Here is a 20,971-nt window from a genome sequence, read left to right as displayed (position 1 = left end):
GTAAACCTGCATGTTCAGTGGAATACCCCAGGGATCTGTTCTTGGCCTTGTGCTGCTTAACATTTTTTAATTAGTTACTTGGATAAAGGCGTATCTGGGAAGAATAGTTAACACTAGATTAGAGTCAGTATTCAGAAGGATCCGGACAGGCTGTATAGCATTGGGCTGACTCTGTTAAGATGAAGTTCAGTCGAGATAATTAGAAATCCTGCACTTTTGTGCAAAAATTCAACTTTACAAGTAGAAGATGGGGAGGGAGCACATGGTTAGACTTTATTCTTATCAATGGTGTCCTTGGGGCAGTAGCTTAGTAATCGAATCTGGTTCAAAGGATGTGGATATTTTGAATATTTTGTTTGCATAATTCCAAATTGCTTACCAAAGTTGTTGTACTGTTCCACAACTCCACCAATAATGCAGTAGTGTACCTATGTTCCCACAGCTCCTCCAACCTCGACTATTACTGTCTTTTGTCATTGGAGTATTTTGAATTGTGTTTCTCTTATTAGTGATGTAGAACATTCTCTGATGTGGTTAATAGTGTTGCAGTCTGAGAGGTTGAGACCCCTCAAACACCGGGGTACAGGACAGGGTCGTCTGAAATGAATTCACAGACTCAGGCATCTTTAAGTCAAGGTGGCAAAGATTTATTGTTATGCTTTTCAGCAGGCAAGGATTCTTAAGGAACCTGTGAGAGACTGAGGATGGAGCTAGGGTGTATATGGGAAAGGAATGCTAGGGATACTGATTAGGTAATCTAAAGGTCCAGGTGTCTTTGGGAGCTATGGATGGGAAAGTACAGGGAGTATACCAGACAGGGAGGGAGATGACAGAGGTATGGATCTTGGGAATCTGGCAGGAGGAAGAGTTCTTAGATCAGGCAAAGACAAAACTCCTTGGGCTGGGCAAGGCACCCTTCTGTCTCTGTCTTGATGAGAGAATGCTCTGCAACAAGGGAAACCTTTCTCACAAGATAGAGACTTACTAAGGAATTGAGAGGCTTCCAGAGACATGATCTGAATGCTGGGGCCTGAGCAGCCCAGCACTGTCTCACCCAACTTTGCGTAGCTGCACCAGGAAAAGGTCTCGCTGGGGCCCACGCATGAGAAATTGCTAGGCACAGTGTCCTTGGGCTGGGGAGTGATTGTCAGAGACAGTATTTCTGAGACTAGGGAGAAATTGGGGTCCAAGTGTAATCACAAGCACCCCATCAATAGTTTGCAGTCCTTTTGAGACCATTTTGTTCATATCCTTTGACCATTTTATTTGTTAAATGTGATTTTTAATGTTAAATTTATTTGTTTGTTTAAAGAATGGCTTTTTATTGTTACAGCTATTTCTTAATTGTCTTATGTATTAGATATCATTTTATCTAAGAATTTTGTTAAGGTAGGAGTCTGCTTCCAGTGTGGAGAATGTACTGTCCCAAACTTTGGGGGTTTTGTGTAGCTGTTTTCAGAGATACTTCTAGAGACCTGTAAATTGTCAATTCTTCCTAGGTGGTATGATCAAAGGTGAGGTGTTTACTCTTTTCCTGGCCTGTGCTCTGGTCTGTGAATGAGCACAAGCACTCTTTTCTGCCTTGGAAGTGTGAGGAGGATTCTCTCTCCATCACTACCACAAGCCCTGGGGCTGCGCCAGGACTAGGGCTGAACTGAACTCCTCTCTCACTGTGGTCACAAGACTTTTCCTACTGATCTTTTAAGTTATCTTTGGTGTTTGTGGGTTGAGAGGTCTGGAAACCACCACAGCTCCCCTTGATTCAGTCCCCTGAGGCCTACTGCAGGTTCGCTGAGTCCCCGTCTTTGTGTGGCCCACTCTGAACTGCGCTCCTCACCCAGCCCAGCACAACTGACCTTTCCAATCAACTATCCAGGTTGTCTTGGGCTGGAAATTTGTTTCACTCTGTCTGTTTGTGGGTTCTGCTGCTCTAGAATTTGTTTAGAGCCATTTTTTATAGGTATTTGTAGGGTTTGGGGGAGAGCTCAAGCAAATCACTGCTTTTACTCCGCATCTTGGTTCTGCCCTAAGAATTTTGATACAAAGATTTTTATTCTCATTCAGCTTTTCTTATTCTCAGTATATTTTGTTTGTGCATCAGCTTTTCAGTTTTATGCAGTCAAATTGTCTACTTTGTCTGTTGTGATTACCTCTATCCTTTGCTGAGTTAATAATATGTCTACCCATAGCTGTGAAAGGTATATGATCTGCCTCTCTTCTAACTTTTTTATGGTATGATCCTTAATATTAAGGTTGTATATCCATTTTCAACTTACTGTTGGAATATGGCATACTAGTTTTCCCAGCAATTTTTGTTGAAAAGGAAATTTGCTTATTACATAAATTTGTAGTGGACTCAGCCAGCTCACTTCTATTATTTTTCTCAGCTTTGTTAAGCAACACACAAATAGGAGTGAAGGTTTGGATATTGAGAGTCATCCAAGGTTGGGACTCGATAGGACAAGAGTAGGTGATAGGTGAGGGTGTTCACTGTTCAGTCTCTTAGTCCTTCAAAGTTGATATGCAGTTTATATTAATACAGTTTTTTGTGAAATTTTGTTAAAATAACAAACTTCTGTGGCCTATTCTTATAGACTTATTATGAAGAGATTTTTACCAGCATATTAAAAAGAGAAGTTTGAGATTTGTTGTTTTGTATTACCATTTTACTTTGGGATTATTAGTGGCTTATTTATATTCTATTTCTGGTTAAGAATCTTGATAATAAAAATATTTTATACCTATAACATTAATAAAAACATACATGTATATGTGTGTGTATGTATTATATATGTGTGTGAAAATATTTATATGTGTGTGTGTATATATATTTATTTATATAATTATTCCTTAAAAGAGTGTTATATTCTTTGGGAGACTTGGGAAACTTCGTACAAATGTGAAATTTGTAAATGGAATAGATTTAATTTGTATTTGAATTCATCTTCCATGATAGGGCATAAAAATTAAATAATTTCTGTAGCCTTGCTGTAGCTTGAAAGGTTTTGATGACTTTCTGTGTGGTTTTCATTTTTAGTATATGGAGTATGATCCTTCAAACTTAACTATCAAGCTTTTTGGTTCCCAGGGGGAAAAAGAAAGATAAGCAGTAGTTGCTTAAGCAGTAGTCCACCTCTTACTTTGGCCTGCTTGCTACTTCACCCTCAGGTCACCATGAACTATGAACAGCTGAAAAAAAAAAAGGAAGGTAACTAGAGTTAAGCCTTTTTCTGTGTGTATATGACAGAAGCAAAAAAAAAATTAGAGTTAGTTTGAGTATGTGTTTGAAGAAATGTACAAAAAAAAGTTAACTAAGGTTAAAAAAGAATTAATTTTATTTAAAAAAAAATACTCTTCCACAGGTTAAAAGATGACTTTTTCTTTAAAAAAGAGCATTTTTATTATAACTTAAAATATTCTTTATAATTCAGTTCATTTGATAGTTTTATTTTGTAGGATATGGGAAAAATGCTAGACAGAATATGGGAAGCATTAGATCTGCCATTAACTAGCACTTTCAGAGTCATGTAATCTCCCTAAGACTTAATTTATTATATCTGCAAACCCTGTAAAATGAGGGGTTTGGACTGAATTCTCAAAAGGTGGCTTCCTACTATAGAATTACATTTCCTTTATGTTTTTAGAGACAGGTAAGGTTTTAACTTTCCATAAACTTAAGAAGATCTAGTGATTTGTCCCTTTTTCTCTGCATTGTGTTATATTTTTAGAGCTACCCAACCTATATGCTTTGAAATGGAAACTGATTGTGTCTTTGAGATGTTTTAAGACCAGAACTTGATGTCAGTTGAGTAGAAGAGCTTTTTTTTTTTTTTACTTCTAAAAAAATAAGCTATTAAAGGAACCTCAGTGAAGCTAATAACATTGGGCCCCTATTCCTACTGGGATTCACCTCTCCATCCTCTTTCCCCATCTGCTATATGTTGTAACTTGTAGTGTGTGTAATCACTACGTTAATACATGCACTAGGTGGTGTAGTGGTTAGAGCATCGTCCCTGGAGTCAGGAGGACCTGAGTTCAAATGCAGCCTCAGATACTTGACACTTACTAGTTGTGTGACCCTGGGCAAGTCACTTAACCCCGATTGCCTCACACCCCCCACCCCCAGGAAAAAAAAAAAGGTCAGTAGGAGCCGAGTGTTGTGTATGCAGGGCTGAGGAGTTTGGAATGGACTCCAGGAGCACAAGGGAGAGTTGAGGTCAAAGACCTGAGTTTTTTTCTTTTTTTTTCTTTTTTCTTTTTCTTTTTTTGAGGCAGCTAGGTGGCGCAATGGATAGAGCACCAGCCCTGGAGTCAGGAGGACCTGAATTCAAATCCGACCTCAGACACAGAACACTTACTAGCTCTGTGACTCTGGCCAAGTCACTTAACCCCAATTGCCTCGCCAAAAAACCAAAATAGAAGAAAACAAAAACATTTCTAGTAGTGTTAGAACCTTTATTCTTTGATACTTTGACCTTTTGCATATCTTAAATGTATATGTGTATGTGTGTGTGTGTATATATATATTATATATGTACATGTGCATATGTACATATACACACATAAATATATAATACAGAAAAAATAATAAAATACATTAAAAGTGCAGCTGACTCATCTTACAGATAAGGACACTGAGTCATAGACTAGCTGTATAACTGACCAAATTTCTTTATTGCTCTGGGCTCCCTTTTCATCATCTGTAAAATGATGAGATTGAACTGGATGATCTCTAAGATCCTTTCTAGATCTGAGGTTCTTAGATTCCATAAAGTGCCTAGTCCTCCTGGAGTCAGGAACATTCATCTTCATGAGGTCAGATCTGGCCTCAGACACTTACTTACTAGTAACCCTGGACAAGTTCACTTAACTTTGTTTGCCTCAGTTTCCTCATCTGTAAAATGAGCTGGAGAAGGAAATGGCAAACCACTCCATTATCTTTGCGAAGAAAATCCAAATGGGATCACACAGACTTGTACACAACTGAAACAATTGACTGAATGACAACTAATAAATTTTAATCTACTCTGCTTCCCAGCTTCTTTTGGAGTCATTGAGTTTGACTTCCTCTTATTACCCTTTTTTATTTATTTATTTTTTTTGTGGAGGGGACAGGAAGGTAGGAGGGGTAAGAGTGGAGAGAGGAAAATGTCATGTGTTTTTTTGTTCTGGACTGGGGAATTGGAAGACCTAAATTTGGGACAACTTGATTGGGATGCCGTGAACAAATTAATTAGCCTCTCTGAATCTATTTATTCATCCATAAAATAAGGATAATAATACTTTTAATTTACTCCACAGAGTTGTAAGGGAAGTATCTTATAAATTGTAAAGTGCTCTATAAATTGTTAAGTATTCTATAAATGTGAATTATTATTTTTGTAGATCTGCATTTTCTGGATGGAAACGCTCTCTGCGAACAAGTACAATGAATGATGTGGACTATTTCAGTTTCTTATTTTCAACCCTTACAGGTAATTCATACCAATCCTAGACCTCCTCCCTTCTCTTTCTTCCCTTGTTGCTATGTTAGGAAAAAGGAGAATGAGGATATTGCTGTGGGATCTCCTTTTTAAGATGTGCTGTGTTGGCATGTCATATTTCAGTATTTAAAGTTGTTATACTTTGGAATTCTCAGGTGATAAATGAATGAGAGGGCCCTTACATTTCAGTTGGCTTAATAATGCCATTCATTGTCTTTATCATTCCCTTTAAACTTTTACCAGGCTGAAGTGGTCTGCTTGTTTTACTTTAGAAAAGTTGAAGGAAATCCTTTAAAAGTACTGTTTGAATTGGATTTTTTTCCCCCTTATTGACTTTAATTTTTTATTTTAAACATGACTAAAAAGGCCATGTTAAAATGTATCAAGCTTTCAGTATCCCTTAGTATTCTACTCAGTTCTATTTGCCTTCACAGACCAAGGCAGTAGAACATATTTAGAAGGTATGTAGTATATAAGCACTATTTTAAAAAATAAACACAGAAGAAACTATCTACTTCAGGAGAAACACTGATGGATTATTATTGATCAGAGTTACATATTTAGCATCTAAAATGGGTTTTAAATGGTTTTTTTTTCCCCCCCAGGATTTTATATGAAATGAATATTTATTAGAAAAGAATCCTATTTGAAGAGTACCCTAGTTAGTGAGATTAGCAGCATTTATTTGGCTTTTAACTTCTTTCTCAGGGCTCTTAGAAGTTTGATTAGTAATGTGGAATCATGTAGCAGCAGAATGTAGTATAACTTGAATTTAGGAAATTAAAAATGGTAAAGTTATCTACAAATTATGAATTTTAACTTTATTATTTACACTGTGTCTTAGAGTGTACACTAGTAATATTTTAAATTAGGGTTATATCGCTTGCTTGCTTGCTTTGAAGAGCAATCACCATTTCTCTTCTAGTTTCCTTTTGCCACCTTTTACTGGAAATTGTGGCTTTCACCTTAGTTAACCACAATAAAACCCTGTGGTAAGCTCCTTACAATGCTAATGGAGTTCATCATGTTTTCCATGCACAAAAGTCTATGATGTTTAGTCATTGTTTACCTCCTGTTGCTGTTGTATTTCACTTTTCAATGTCCTAAAATGCTAGAACATAAAAGAATGGAATAATTCTGTTATTAAGAATTAAGAGTTAATATGGAATTTGTCTTCATTATTTCCTTCTCTATACTGTATAGAAGATTGTATCTTCTGTAAAGATAATGCCTTGAAATAGTCCTTGGTGATATGTAATGGAAAAATCTCTGAATCTAGAATTAGAATGCCTGGGTTTTCATCTGGACTTAGCTTACCACGTCTGTCACCTTAAATCATTTAACCAACCTTATGGTTCTCACTTTCCTATTTATGGGCCTCAGTTTCCTCATCTGTAAAATTACAAGACTGTATGAGATGATTTCTAAGGTGACCTCCAGTTCTAAATCCAATTATAGCATGATATTAGTTTTCATTAATTTTACTTTCTTTAGGGTTTTCAGCAAAGGAAATGTCATGGCTTCAAAGCATCCGAGGGAATCCTCATATCAGCCAAACACAGCTCTCACCAGTACTTCTCTACCTAACTGATTTGGATCAGTTTTTGCACCACTGGGATGTGACAGAGGTAATTTTGACATTAATTTCAAGTGATAGCCAGTGGTAATTATCTTAACAATTTAATGAAATTTGAACGTTTAGTGTATAAGGCACAGTTTAAGTTATGGTCCCTGCCCAAAAAGAGTTCACAGTGTAGTTTTGTAGATAACATAAGCATGTCAAAAATATAGTATGAAGAAATAACAGTTCAACTACTGAAACATATAAAATGAATTTTATTTGGTAAGTGAATGTCCAGATGATGGGTTAAAAAATTTAGAGATGATAACATTTGCAAAAATTCTGTTTGCTTTCAAAACAATTTATTATTATTTTTTTAAGCATTCGACAAATTTTTTTTTGAGTTCTGAATTCTCTTCCTCCCTCCCATCCTGCCCTGTCCATTGAGAAGGCAAAAATGTGGTCTCAGTTATACATGTGAAATCATGCAAAACATTTCTGTATTAGCTGTGTTGCCAAAAAACAAGAAAAATAAAGTGAAAGAATTATTGCAGAAAGCATTGTATACAAAAGCTCAAAGGTTTCAACTTGTTTTTCCCCCCCGTTTAATAGTATTTTATTTTTTCAAATTACATGTAAAGATAGTTTTAAACGTTCATTTTTAAAGATTTTGAATTCCAAGTTTTTCTCCCTCCCTCCCCTCCCCTCTCTTCCCCCTTCCCCAAGACAGCAATGAATCTGATATAGGTTATACATGTACAATTATGTTAAACTTATTTCCACATTAATCATGTGGTGAAAGAAGAATCAGAACAAAAGGGAAAAAATCACGAGAAAGAAAAAAAAAAGTGAAAATAGTATGCTTCGATCTGCATTCAGACTCCATACTTCTTTCTCTGGATGCGGATAGCATTTTCCATCATGAATCTTTTGGAATTGTCTTGGATCGTGGTATTGCTGAGAAGAGCTAAGTCTCTCATAGTTGATCATCATATGATGTTGCTGTTACTGTGCACAATGTATTCCTGGTTCTGCTCACTTCACTTAGCATCAGTTCACGTAAGTCTTTCCAGGTTTTTCTGAAATCTGTCTGCTCATCATTTCTTATAGCACGAGAATAGTATTCTATTACATTCGTATACCACAAAAGGCTGCAACGTATAAGGAGATCAGTTTGACTTTCTGAGAGTTTTATTAGTGAGAGAGAAGGCCGTAAAAGTAGCTAGGAGACAGCTTTTGGAATGCCTTGAATTCCAAGGCTGAAAAGTTTTATATTTTACTTGAAGCCTATTAAAGTGTTTTTTGGGCAGGGGAGAAATGAGAATGTGATATGATTAAAAAGTGTTTTAGGAGGACTAATCTAGTTGCAGTTGACTAAGTAGATTGGGAAAGGAAGAGATTGGAGGGAGTTTGAAGACCATTGTAGTTGGAAGGTACCTTAGAGATCCAGTCGTTTTCATGAACAAGAATCCCCTCGATGAAAAAAAAAATTCCCTCAATAGCATACATGGCAAGTGGAAGCCTTCTGGTGGAAGATCTCCAGTGAGGAAGAATACTATCTCCTGAGGTAGCCCATTCCTTTTTTGGATAGCTCTGATTTTTAGAGGCAAAAAAATTTCCTTTTATCAATTCTAAATTTATTCCTTTGCAGATTTCCCTCAGTCATTTCTAATTGTTTTCTTTGGAGCCAAGCAGAGCAGGCCTAAATTCATATGACAGTCCTTTAGATATTTGAAGACAATTGTCTCTCCCCTGCCAAATCTTCAGACTAAACATTCTCAGTTTCTTTAACCACTCCTCATACGATGTGAACTCAAGGATTTTCACTATCATGGTAGTCTTCAGTTTATCAGTGTCCTTCCTCAGATATTGTGCTCAGTATCGAACAAAGTTCTTGAAGTATTGCATGACTAGGACTGTCATTTCCTACGTCAGGATACTCTGATTCTCTTCATTCACCCTAAGATCACATTAGCTTTTTTCGCTACAGTATTAGCCTGTTGACTCATTGAACTTACAGTTTGCTGAAAACCTTCAGGTATTTTTCACATGAAGTGCTTTCTAGTCACACCTTCCTCTGTTTTATTGTGAAGTTGTTTTTAACCCAAATGTTATACTTTAACATTAAATTTAACATGAGATTTAGCCCAATAGTCTTGTTTGTCAGCATGTTCCTAGTTCCTTATTCTACTGTCTACTTTGTGACATCTAGAGATTTGATAAGCATGCCATCTCTGCATTTATGTAAGCCTCCAGTATAAATGGGCATAGGGCTAGCCAAGGGCTAGCTAACTCTCTTAGAGACCTCCTTCCAACCTGAGACTGACTTATTCATGGCTATTCTAGGTAGCCAAGTCTGAATCTACCTAATTATGGTATTGTATAGTCTACATCCCTCCATCTGTTCTACGTGAATAACATGAGGAACTTCTTTTTCTCCAGCTTATGTGTAGTGTGTCCCTGATTTGCCAATCTAGTAATCTTGTTCACCCCCCCGGCCCCCCAAAAAATGAGTTTACTCTTACTTGACCTGTTCTTGAGGAAAAGGTTAGCTTTTTTTTTTTTTTTTTTTTTGGTGAGGCAATTGGGGTTAAATGACTTGCCCAGAGTTACACAGCAAGCGCGTGTTAGGTGTCTGAGGCTGAATTTGAACTCAGGTCCTCCTGATTCTAAGGCCAGTGCTTTATCCGCTGCACCACCTAGTTGCCCCTACCTTTTCCTTTTCTAAATAGTCACTAATCATTCCTTTGGTAATATATCCTAGAATTTTGTTCAGGAATTAAAGTCAGTTCACTGGCTGGATATTTACAAGCTTCATTCTGGTTTTGTTTTTTAAAATAGGGATGGCATTTTCCTTTATTCATTTCTTTTCTAGTTCTCCACATCAAAGATAACTGACATTGTCATATCTGCTACTTCTTTTGGTGCCTGGATTTGTACTTCATTTGGGCCTTGGTGGACTAGCATCACCAAGGGACAGCTCTGTCTTTTCCTACTGGCTCTTTATCTTTCTTTCAGCATTCAACATGCATTTACTTTGAGTCAGGCACACTATTTAGACAGTTGGTATAAAAAGACAAAAGCAAAACAGTCTCTGTCCTCAGACACCATACTTACATTTTTACATTCTTTGGGTCATTTGGGGAGAAACAACATATACACCGAAAAACAAGTATTAAATATATACAAAGTAATTCGAGTGTGCTCTAGAGGTCAGAATAGGGCTTGTGGGAAGGTAGTACTTGAGGTGAGCCTTGATTGAAGATAGGGATTCTACAAGACCCAGATGGGGCTACATTCTGGTTAACAGGTCAGTTGTGTAAAATTTATTTCTTAAAACTGTGAAACTGGGGTACAATGGATCCCTGAATGTCAACGAATAATATAATGGAATATTTATACAGATAGTTATAGAGCTAAAGGAGTTACGTTAGGAACGGGAAACAAACAGATTTTAATGTCAGGCTTGGAGAGAGTGAAGGAAGGGTCTTTTCAAGGACACATTCAGCCCTTAGCTGAAGAGAAAAGGGTTTAGACATGTGATGGTGTAATGCAGCTGTTTGCATAAGATAAGAACATATAGACTCCCTGATTGAGCGAGAGAATTCCTGTCATGTAGATAAGAATCAAGAAGGGGAGAATCTGGATCTTGAGTGTCTTAAATGAGTTCTTCCAGTTTTGCAGGTTTGTACCCAACATTATATTTCTTTTTCTTCCGCCTAAGACAGGTCACATAGACTCTTATTTTTTCTAACACAAGAAAAGCTTTTTGTGTATTGAGTTAGACTGTGGTCAGCGTTTAGAATGTAAAGCAGTAACAATAAAAAGAAGGCAGATTTTTAGGCACAGGTAAAGAATTTTTTTCCATTATGGGGAAGATGAAGCAGAGTCAGGTAGCCTGTGTAGAGACACTGAGAAAAGAGATAGAATGTTGTGAATGGTTAGCATCAGGCGTGCCCATTTGACCAGAAGGTTTTGTGTCTTCATTCATTCAACTTGCAGGTTGGAGTGTAATTGAAATCTATTTTGGTTCCAAAGATGTTAAGTGTCTACTGTGTGCAAGATGTGCTAGGTGCTGAGAATTGAAAGACAAAACCAAAAAAGATGCTGCCATTTAGAAGCTTATCTTCTGTAAGGGGGATTTGTATGTCCACAGAAGCAACATAGTATTTAGTCAGCAAATATTAAAGACTGAGATACAAGAAAAAGTAAAAATCCCTTCCCTCAAAGAGTTCACAATCTAATGGGGAGACAACACACAAACTACTGTGCACAAACAAGATAACGGGATAAAATGACTCTAATTTTTTATTTGATTCATGTTTTTCATGTGTATGTGTGTAATTTTTTTTCTGCGTGTGTAAGGCAGAACTTAAATGCTAAAAAAAGAGCATTTTCATACATAGAGCAAAACACAAAAAAAGAATCAGTAGAAGAAAGCTACTAAAATTAAGGGGGATTGGGAAAGACTTCATGTAGAAGTTGGAATTTCACTTAAGACTTGAAAAAAACCATGAAAGTCAGGAAGTGGAGATGAGAAGGAGAGCGTTTAATTCATGTAATACAGCCAGTGAAAATGCTGTGGGTCAGGAGGTGGAGCATCTTGTTTGAGGACCAGCAAGGAGGCCAGTGTCACCGAATTGGTCTCTAGATAATTCCTAATTTTCTTTCTCACTCAGAATTGATTGTCTTTATGTCTTGAGAGTTTGATTTTTGAGCTTCTCTTCTTTCCTGGGCTTTCTTCTCCTGTACAATTTTAGTTCAGTAAACTCTCTTCATTCTTCAGAACCCTTTGAAATTTACTCTAGGATACATGCTAGACTTTGGTCTGGCTTTTATTCTCTTGTGTATTACAGATTTTTAAAATCACTTTCCCTCAATATTCCCATAATTTCCATCCCATCAACCAGTGTTTCCTTGTTAAGAATAAGATGTAGAATGGAATTTCCTCTTGTTGAATTACTAACTGCTCTCTTTCGGAGAGAAAGAGAGCTCTAGAATATATATTTAAATAATTGAAGTCCTCCATTATGCATTTGGTTTGCTTCTAAGGATGAAATGAATAAAAGTCTTGAACTGCAGGTGCTGGTATGAGGAATGGATAGGAAGAATTTCAAGAGATTTTTCAAGACACTTCAATAATTGACAGGACATAGTGATTAGGCATTAGTAGTGAGAGACAGGTAAGAGTTCACTCCTATTCTTGTAATTTATCCACCATTCTCACATCCACTATGGCCCTTCTCCTGGCAAATGACAATCCCTCTCCTTGACCTTTATCCCATTCTGTTCTGGCTCCTCTGGGACATTGTTTCTATCAGCTAGCCTGCTGCTTGGTGGTGTCCCCCCCCCCCCCCCCCCAATCAATCCCTCTCTGCTTATTCACTGGCTCTTTTAATGCTGTTCACAGACTTATCAAGGACTTTGCCATACTTAAAATCCCTTCAATTTACTCTTCCATTAATTCAAGCTATTATCTTACATCTCAGAAATCAGAATAAAAATCTCAGACTAATTCAGTCCTGAAATAGGAGTTTCTCATAGACATATAGATGACTCTTAGGGTCATCTATACTCATTGACTCCTTTTCCTCAAAGTTGTTTTTTCTTTATAGTTTTGTTGTAACTGTTTAAATTATTTTGTAAGTTCTGCTTACTTTATCTGTATCAATTCATATTCAGAAACCATCCCTTTCTTCATGTCTTATAGTGCTATATTAAAGGAGACAGAGCAGGAACTTTCATTCTAATCAGGGTAAATGACACAGAACGTAGTTGGAAATATAGCTGGAGATCAGAAGGGTACCTGTGACTTGGAAATGGCCACAAAATGCTGCTTTGAATACTTTTCTTAATAGCATCTGGGTTCTTTTCATTTTTCTTTTATATCTTTAGGGTATAGTCCTAGTAGTGGTATTGCTGTTTAAAGACTTTTTGAACATGGTTCCAGATTGCTTTTGTTGGTGTTCCACCAGCAGTCTACCTCTGTTCTGTTTTCTTTTCAGCCTTTCCAACATTTGTCATTTTCCTTTTTTATCATCTTTGCCAATGTGATTATTATTATCAACAAGCATTTATTAAAAAGATTGCAGTGTACCAGGAAATGTACTAAGCTTTAGACATATAAAGAAAATGAAAAGAACAAAATAAAACACGCTCTTTGCCCTCAAGGAATTCACATTATAAATGGGTATGAGTTGAAACCAAAGTTTGTTTGAATTTTTATTTTTCTGATTTTTTATTTGGTTCATGTTTTTCACGTGTATATGTGTAATTTTTGTGTGTATAAGGCAGAACTTAAGTGCTAAAAAAGAGCATTTTCATATATACAGCATAACACAAAAATAATTTTTTTTGACAGGCAATCGGGGTTAAGTCAAAAATAATTCTTTGAGAAACCTTCAAGCTCTATTTCATAACTCTTGCTTTAAAAAAAAAAGTACATAAATTCTGCCAGTTAATTTCAAAATTGCTGTACTTATTTGTGCTTTCTTCTTTTGAATTCCTTACGTTCCCTTCTGCATTAAAAAAAAACAGCAACAACAACAAAACATTCAGTGGCTGTTGGTGGGGGCATTACTATTGCAAACCCATTTTCCCATCATCCCCTTTATAAATTAAAAGAACGAAGGACTAAAACCCTGGTAACAAATAAGCGTAATCAAGCAAAACTAATCTGCCATTATGGATGAATAATTCTGTCCAAAAATGTATGTTTCATTCTGTACATTGTGTCCCTAACTTCTCTCTTAAGTAATATGTCTCATCATAGATCCTCTGGATACATTGTATTCATTGTATTCATCAGTCTTCTTGAGTGTTTCAAAGTTAAATTTCTTCATAAAGTTGCTTTCCTTGTGTAAATTGCTACCCTCATTTGGCTCACTTCATTCTGCGTTAGTTCGTACTATCCAGGATTCTCTGAAATTGTCTATTTTGTTGTTTCTTACAGTATAATAATATTTTTATTACATTAACATACACAGTTTGCTTATATATTCTGCAGTTGTTGAAGAGGAAATCTAAGGCATTCCCTTAGAGTTAATTAGAAGTATTAAACTAGTGGGGGAGAAGTGTGTGGGACCACCATATGTAAATGAGAATGTTTAACAAAATAAGTAAAAATACAGTATAACATTATTAATTTGAGGTTTTCTAAGTCAATATGTGGCCTGCAGGGAAATAACCCTTTCTGTTTGAGTTTGACACTCTAGCCTTAAGTTCTTTTCTCTTCTTTTCCTTCCATTTAATCCACCCTTCAGGATTAGGAAGTTTGTTTATTTTGTGACTTTTCCTTTCCTGGTGATATCCTTCTCTTACTTCCTCCCCTTCCCCATCCCTGCTTGTTTCTATGTTGAGTTTGATACACAGACTGCTTACGTGTTTAACTCTCCCTTGTCTCTTTCAGATGAGTTATCTGATGCCCACTCCCCTCACCTGTTCTCCCATGTATATGTACTTTTCTGTTCACCCCAGTTATGTGAAATAGCAAGTTATACCAACTTTTCTGGTCTTGTCTACATTACTCTATTCCTTTTACTCTCCTTTCTTTTTCCCTCTCTTAAAATACTCAAAACTGAACCAGTTTACCCTTAAGATCCTTTAATTATTGAACTCTACTAATTCTTCTGAAGTCATTAAAATTCTGAAGAGATCCTTGTTTCTTTTCCCCTTATTAGAATTTTAGCAATTCATTGTCTTCTGGCTCAAATAAATTTACCTTGGGTTTCTCTGGTTCTTGTGTTTTTACTTCATAATTCCCACTTAGCAATGGTCTTTTCATCAGAAATGCTTGGAAGTCCTCAATTCCATTAAATATCTATTTTTTTTCCCCTTCAGGTTTATATACAACTTTGTAGGGCAAATTATTCTTGGTTATAAGTATGTCTTTTGTATTTGTATTATAAAATCTCTAATTTATAGTATGAGTTCCTGGGTCATGTGTAATCTATCCTAAGTATAGTTCCTTAGTATTTGAACTGCTTCTTGATGAATGCTTGCAATAGTTTTTTTCTTTTTTAAAAATGAATTTTTATTGATATCTTTTTTAACATCTCCAGATTTTCTCCCAATATGCATCCCTTTTCCTCCACCCCTAGAAGGCTCTTCCATATCACAAATATTTTTGTTTTAAAGAAAAAGAAGCAGAGGAAAAAGGGAAAAAATCAGCAAAATTGATCATTGCATTGAAAAAGTCTGAAAAAATATGCAGTATTATACACCTGTGTATATCCTACCTCTTCAAAGAGTGGGGCAAGGATATCTTCTCAAATTTTTTCTTTGAGGGGCAGCTAGGTGGCGCATTGGATAGACCATTGGCCCTGGAGTCAGGAGGACCTGAATTCAAATCCAGCCTCAGACCAAACACTTGACACTTACTAGCTGTGTGACCCTGGGCAAGTCACTTAACCCCAATTGCCTTAAAAAAAATTTCTTTGGAGACATTCTTTTCAGCTTTGCAATATTCACTTTTGATTATTTTGTGGTGATTCTCTTAATTTACATTGTTGAAATATATATTATTTTCTTGGCTCTGCTTATTTCACTTTGCATCAGTTCATGTTGATCTTCCCATGCTTCTCTGTATACATCATATTCATCCTTTCTTACAGTACAGTAATATTGGATTACATTTATGTACTGCAATTTGTTCAGTCATTCCCCATTCCAGTGGTCATCTATTTTGCGCATACTTCTTTCCTGGTGTTATTTCTTTCATGCAGGAGCTCTTCATTTTGTCAGAAATTCCGTGGGACTTTTGAGTTTTCTTTCAGGAGGTAATTAATGGATTCTATCTTTGCTCTGTCGTTTTAATAGATCGGGGCAATTTTCATTTATGACTTCTTGAAATATATTTCAGTTTGTTTTAAAAAAATCATTCAACAAGTCTAGTGATTCTTAAATGACCTCTCCTTGACTTGTTTGCCAGGATGTATGTATGTTTGTTTGTTTTACATCAGGTATCTTAGGTTTTCTTCAATTCTTTTCAATATTTTGATTTTGTTGTAATATTTTTTGTGGTCTCATGAAGTTATTTATTTTTTAATGCTGCCTTTTAGTTTTTAGGAGTTCCATTTCTTGGGTAAGGTTCACCATTTTTTCTTGTAAGTTAGTGATTTTCTTTCCTTGAGCTTTTATTTCATTTTTAATCTCTTTGTTTTTTTCTAGGTATTCATGTAGTTCTTATAGAAAATCCATTTTTTTCTGTTGAAACTGTACTTAGACTTGTTACAAAATTACTTACTTATTTTGGAGCACCTTCAGATTTATGATAGTTTTTGATACTCATTGATATTTTATTTGATTTACTTATCTTTATTTCTTGAATAAGAACTTTTGGGTGGGATGGCCTGCCTTTTGTGATTTTCTATATCTATTTTTTTCCCAATTAATTAGACTTAAAATTGAAAATAATAGATCAAATCACCAGATTCCATCATGATATCAAAAATATTAAGAGAGAAATAAAGAGGTTTTTGTTCAAAATGATCCACTTGTGAATGATACGGCTCTTTAAAATGGAAATTGACCATCTTCTCATTTCTTTTCCACTTTCCTCTCCTATTTTTTCCCGTCTCCCTATCTCTACCTTATCCACATATCTCTTTGTGACTCATCCATATCTGTTTAGCTCCATGTTATGTTCAAGTCATAGAATTCTTTTCATGGAATAGAACTTTAAAGTATTATAGTCCGGGGAGCTGTGCTATTGGAGTCTTACTCATTATTCCTAGCTATTGATCTTCCACTTTTCTTAACAACATTCAAGTTGGTAGAGTGCTGGGGCTACAGTTTGAAACCTGTCTCTCCAATAGTTTTTTCACTTATTTTGTTTTTCCTAAAGAAGCACTGGAACCAACAGCTTTACCTAATAGTGTTCTCTCTCCAGATGTAGTGTTTTCCCCTCTCCATGTCGGGGAACTATTTTGCTCAATTCCATTGTTTTTCTCACAAAGTAGAAAATATATAACCCTATATATGAATAAGCAACTCAGTTATATGGTAGTTTGAGGATAAATCTACATGAAAAGCTGGGTTTTAATTGCATTATCCACTCTTGGTCTGGAAAATGGGTAATGAAATATGTTTGCTTTCTCTTGTCAGGAAAATGACATTAAGGGCAAAATGTTGCATATGCTGTCAGTTTCAGTTATTTTTGCTTAATTGATTTCCTTTTTTAGAATTTAGTGCTTGGGGTGGGAAAGGGATATATCTAGAAATCACAGTGGTATAAATGAATGAATGAAAAAAAATTTATTAAAGTGCTTACTGTGTATGAAGCACTGGGGATATACCTAGGACATGCAAGACAGTCTGTGTTCTTAAGGGACTTGTTCTTTTTGGGGGAGATAAGAGAAATGAAAGTTTAGTTGCAGGGCTGATGGAGAAGCCCAGGAGTCCTAAGGGTACAGCAGTGAGTTGGATGGCAAAGCCTCATGTGACAGTTACTTGGGTTATATAAATTGATCAGATGACAGGGAGGGGAGAGGACTACAGGGTGTAGGGGCCAGACCTTATCATCATAAGGCCTAGGTCCTCTGTCATCAGATGGAATAGAATTCTCTTACCATGATTCCCATGTCATCAAAGTCCTGTGAATAATCAAGCACCCAGGTGAAAGAGTAAGAAAAAGGAAGAGATGGTGTTTCTAGTAGTGGTGGGGAAATCTCACAGGGGTTATTCAGATGACATGAAGGGGAAAAGGAAGTGGAAAGGCAGGGGCAGGAAAGTGCCCCTGGTAGTGGTAAAAAACAAAACCTAAGGTCATCGGTAATACTTACTCATACACATACCTACTCATTAATGCATTTATGGGGTCTTTTCCTTAAATTTCATTGATGCCTTTGTTATTTATATCACAGTCATTTTCTTAAAGACAAAGTTTATTTGTTTCACTTAGCAAAAATCACCTTCCCACCCCATTCTCCTCTCCAGTTGAGAACAAAAGAAAGTCAAAACCCATTTCAAACATATTTTGTAAATCAAGATCAATTTCTGCATTGCCCATACTCTCAAAAATATTTCTCATTCTATATTATTCTTCACTTCTCTATGAGGAGATGGGTAGCATGTTTCATCATTAGTTCTGTGGAATTGTGTTTGGTCATGACATTGATAATAGTTTCTAATTTCTTACTTCTTTGAAGTTGTTGGCCTTTACTATATTATTGTCATTGTTTAAATTGTTTTCCTGGTTCTTTTCATTTCACTCTGCATCTCCATCAGTTCAAACAAATCGTCCCAGGTTTTTTTTGCATTCATTTCCGAAATATGGCCCCTGATTACCCCTATCCCAGAAAAGTGATAATTCAGTTACTTTCTTGCTTCATTTCAGATTGCTTTCCAGAAGTACTGAACCAATTTATGGCTCTGTCAACAATATTTTATTGGGCCTCTCTTTCATCACCACTCCAACACTATTTGTTTTTTATTACCTTTTCTTCCTTCATTGATATGGGGTGAAATTTGAGTTATTTTAGTTTGCATGTACCCAGAAATTTTTTTCTTTTTGGTGTGGTCATTGATAATATTCAGGTCTTTTGAAAATTGTTACACTTTTGGCATTAATATATACATACAGTACTACATTAGTCTGGATATTGGCTCTATTCCTAAAATAAGATGCCTTTGAAAGGGGGAAAAATGTTGTTTAGACTGGGAAAAATTGCTCCCCACTGCTACTTTGTTTCAGAAACTATATTTAAATCCCCACACTCATAGGCTTTTTGGAGCTGAGGATAAGGCTTTCACCCAATACCTTGTCTTTTCCACTCTGTGACCTTGAACTCATGCATCATAGCAGCAGTTCTTGGCAGGTGGGATTCCTGGAGATTCCCTCAGTTCTGAGCCTAGCATCTTGTTTCTTACTTCCAGGGCTCCAAAGAAAGAAGGAGCAGTTGGTAGGCTTTGTATTGAGATCCCTGTGGAGCTCAGGACAGGTATCTGGGCAGGTGGACTGTTGTCAGATTTTGGGGAAAGGTGTGGTTTTTGATTGGACCAATACAAAGAAATCTTGCCTGTTGAATTTCAGTTTTCATTGTGAAAACATTGATTAATTACAGTTTTCTTTTATTCTGACAGGCAGTGTGTCACAACTTATCCATTATTCCTGCTCGAAGTCAGTGTTTGGATGTCCTGCAAAGTGCCATCAGTAAGCATATGGTAAGTATACTTTTTACTACCTGTTATATTCAGATTGAATTTTTTTAAGTGCTGTGGGTGGTGTCATGATACACAAGGGACATTAAACTTTCTTTAGGGAATGGTAGGGTTAATATATTGCACCTTGGTTCTTCTTGGGGATCTGTTGTAAGGGACCTTTCATTCACTATGTGATATGAAAAAATCATCCAGACTAGAAGTCAGAAGATTTGACTTCAGGGAAGCTCAGCTCTGCTACTTCTTAACTGTCTAACCTTAGGCAAGACAGTTAACACCCTTGTGCCTCGATTTGCTTATCTGTAAAAGGAGTGGATTGGACTATGAGATTTCTAAGGTTCTAGACGTCAAATTTTATGGTTATATAAATTAATTAAATAGTATGATTTCATGGTCATCTCATAGCAGACATCCTCTTTATACTTGTAAAATTTCCTTTATGTAGGATTAGTAATAATAGACTTGCACAAGTTGAAGAAGTGACAACTCTAGGGGCCAGAGGCTTGGACAAAGTTAAAAATTGAGTAAAGGAGATAGTCTTGAGCATAGTTTCATGAAAACCTACCATAGCTGTGGGTGGGAATTTCTCAGGACTGTTACCTCTCAGACTTCCTTGACTTTCCTCCATTTCACTTTCTTTTCCATCTCTTTTTTGCTATCTGGCATATGTAGAATGAATTGATTAATTATTGTTTAATTTAACTCATTATTTTCTCCCTGCCACAGTGCTATCATCTTTCTAGTCACCCAGGCTCACAAATCTTAACTCTTCATTCTTATTTTTTTTTTATTTTTGGACCCTAAATCTTCATACTCTGTTCCAGGGGTGGGGAACCTGTGGCCTCGAGGCCTTCTAGGTCCTCCGGTGCGACCTTTTGACTGAGAACAGTTTTACAGAACAAATCTTTTTATTAAGAGGATTTGTTCTGTGAAGTTTGGATTTAGTTGAAGGGCTGCACTTGACCTAGAGGGGCACATGTGACCTTGAGGCCGCAAGTTTCCCACCCCTGCTCTGTTCCTTTGCACTGATATCCTTGATTGCTCTCCCACTTCTCCACTTCCTCAGTTTCTCTGGCTTCTTTCAAGACTACTCAAATCTTACCTTCAGCTGGAGATTCCTCATGCCTTCCCCTGAAATAATCTTCCATCTAGTCTGTGTATATTTTGGATGTATTTACATGTTGTCTCTTCCATTAGAATGCTAGCTCCTTAAGGTCTCTTTGCCTTCCTTTATATATGCTTGCTGACTATGACTGGCTGAAAAGTTTTTCCTCCTTTATACAAGAATAAGTGTGAAGGAAGTTGCAGCACAACCTGAAAGTCAAGAGATTTGGTTAAAGAAAGAAAGAATTCCTAAACAGAGCTTTCATAATTTTTTTTAAAAAATGTTAACTTTTCAAGGATCTTTGCTGTTGAATAGTTAGAATGGTGGTATTCAAATAACCAGACTCCAAGCAACCAGACTCCCAGCCATATATGAACAGGCAGTTGCCCAGCTTATAGATAACTTTGAATCTTGGAATGCATTTTCTCTGAAATAGTATAGAAATGAGTGGTTACCTTCCCAGGCTAGCCCACAAAAGCCTGCTTTAGCCTATGTCATTCCTAAAATACGGTATTAGAATCATTAACTAATATGGGTAACAAAATTTCTGTTCAGAGATGGTCATGGTTCCAATTTAAGATGTTTGGAACTTTAAATTTATTGGTGACTTGGTGTGTTGGAGGGGTTGGCCATAAAGTGCTGTGGGGGGACCACAGGAGTAGC

At 36.4% G+C, this 20,971-nt stretch overlaps 1 protein-coding gene across 2 annotated transcripts in view; it reads left to right on the top strand.

The window, feature by feature from the left end:
- The window catches only part of LOC114025750 (testis-expressed protein 10-like), a 65,231-nt gene that overhangs the window by 35,569 nt on the left and 8,691 nt on the right, over window positions 1–20,971 (top strand). For both annotated transcript variants that reach the window (XM_027839240.1, XM_027839239.1), the window contains exons 10-12: window positions 5,386–5,474; window positions 6,978–7,111; window positions 19,126–19,206. In XM_027839240.1, the coding sequence (XP_027695041.1) occupies window positions 5,386–5,474; window positions 6,978–7,111; window positions 19,126–19,206 (304 nt within the window). The remainder of the gene's footprint in view (window positions 1–5,385; window positions 5,475–6,977; window positions 7,112–19,125; window positions 19,207–20,971) is intronic.

The sequence above is a fragment of the Vombatus ursinus genome, unplaced genomic scaffold, assembly GCF_900497805.2.
Source record: "Vombatus ursinus unplaced genomic scaffold, bare-nosed wombat genome assembly UNPS02014832.1, whole genome shotgun sequence".
Taxonomy (NCBI): domain Eukaryota; kingdom Metazoa; phylum Chordata; class Mammalia; order Diprotodontia; family Vombatidae; genus Vombatus; species Vombatus ursinus.
This window is presented reverse-complemented; position numbering and strand designations above follow the sequence as displayed.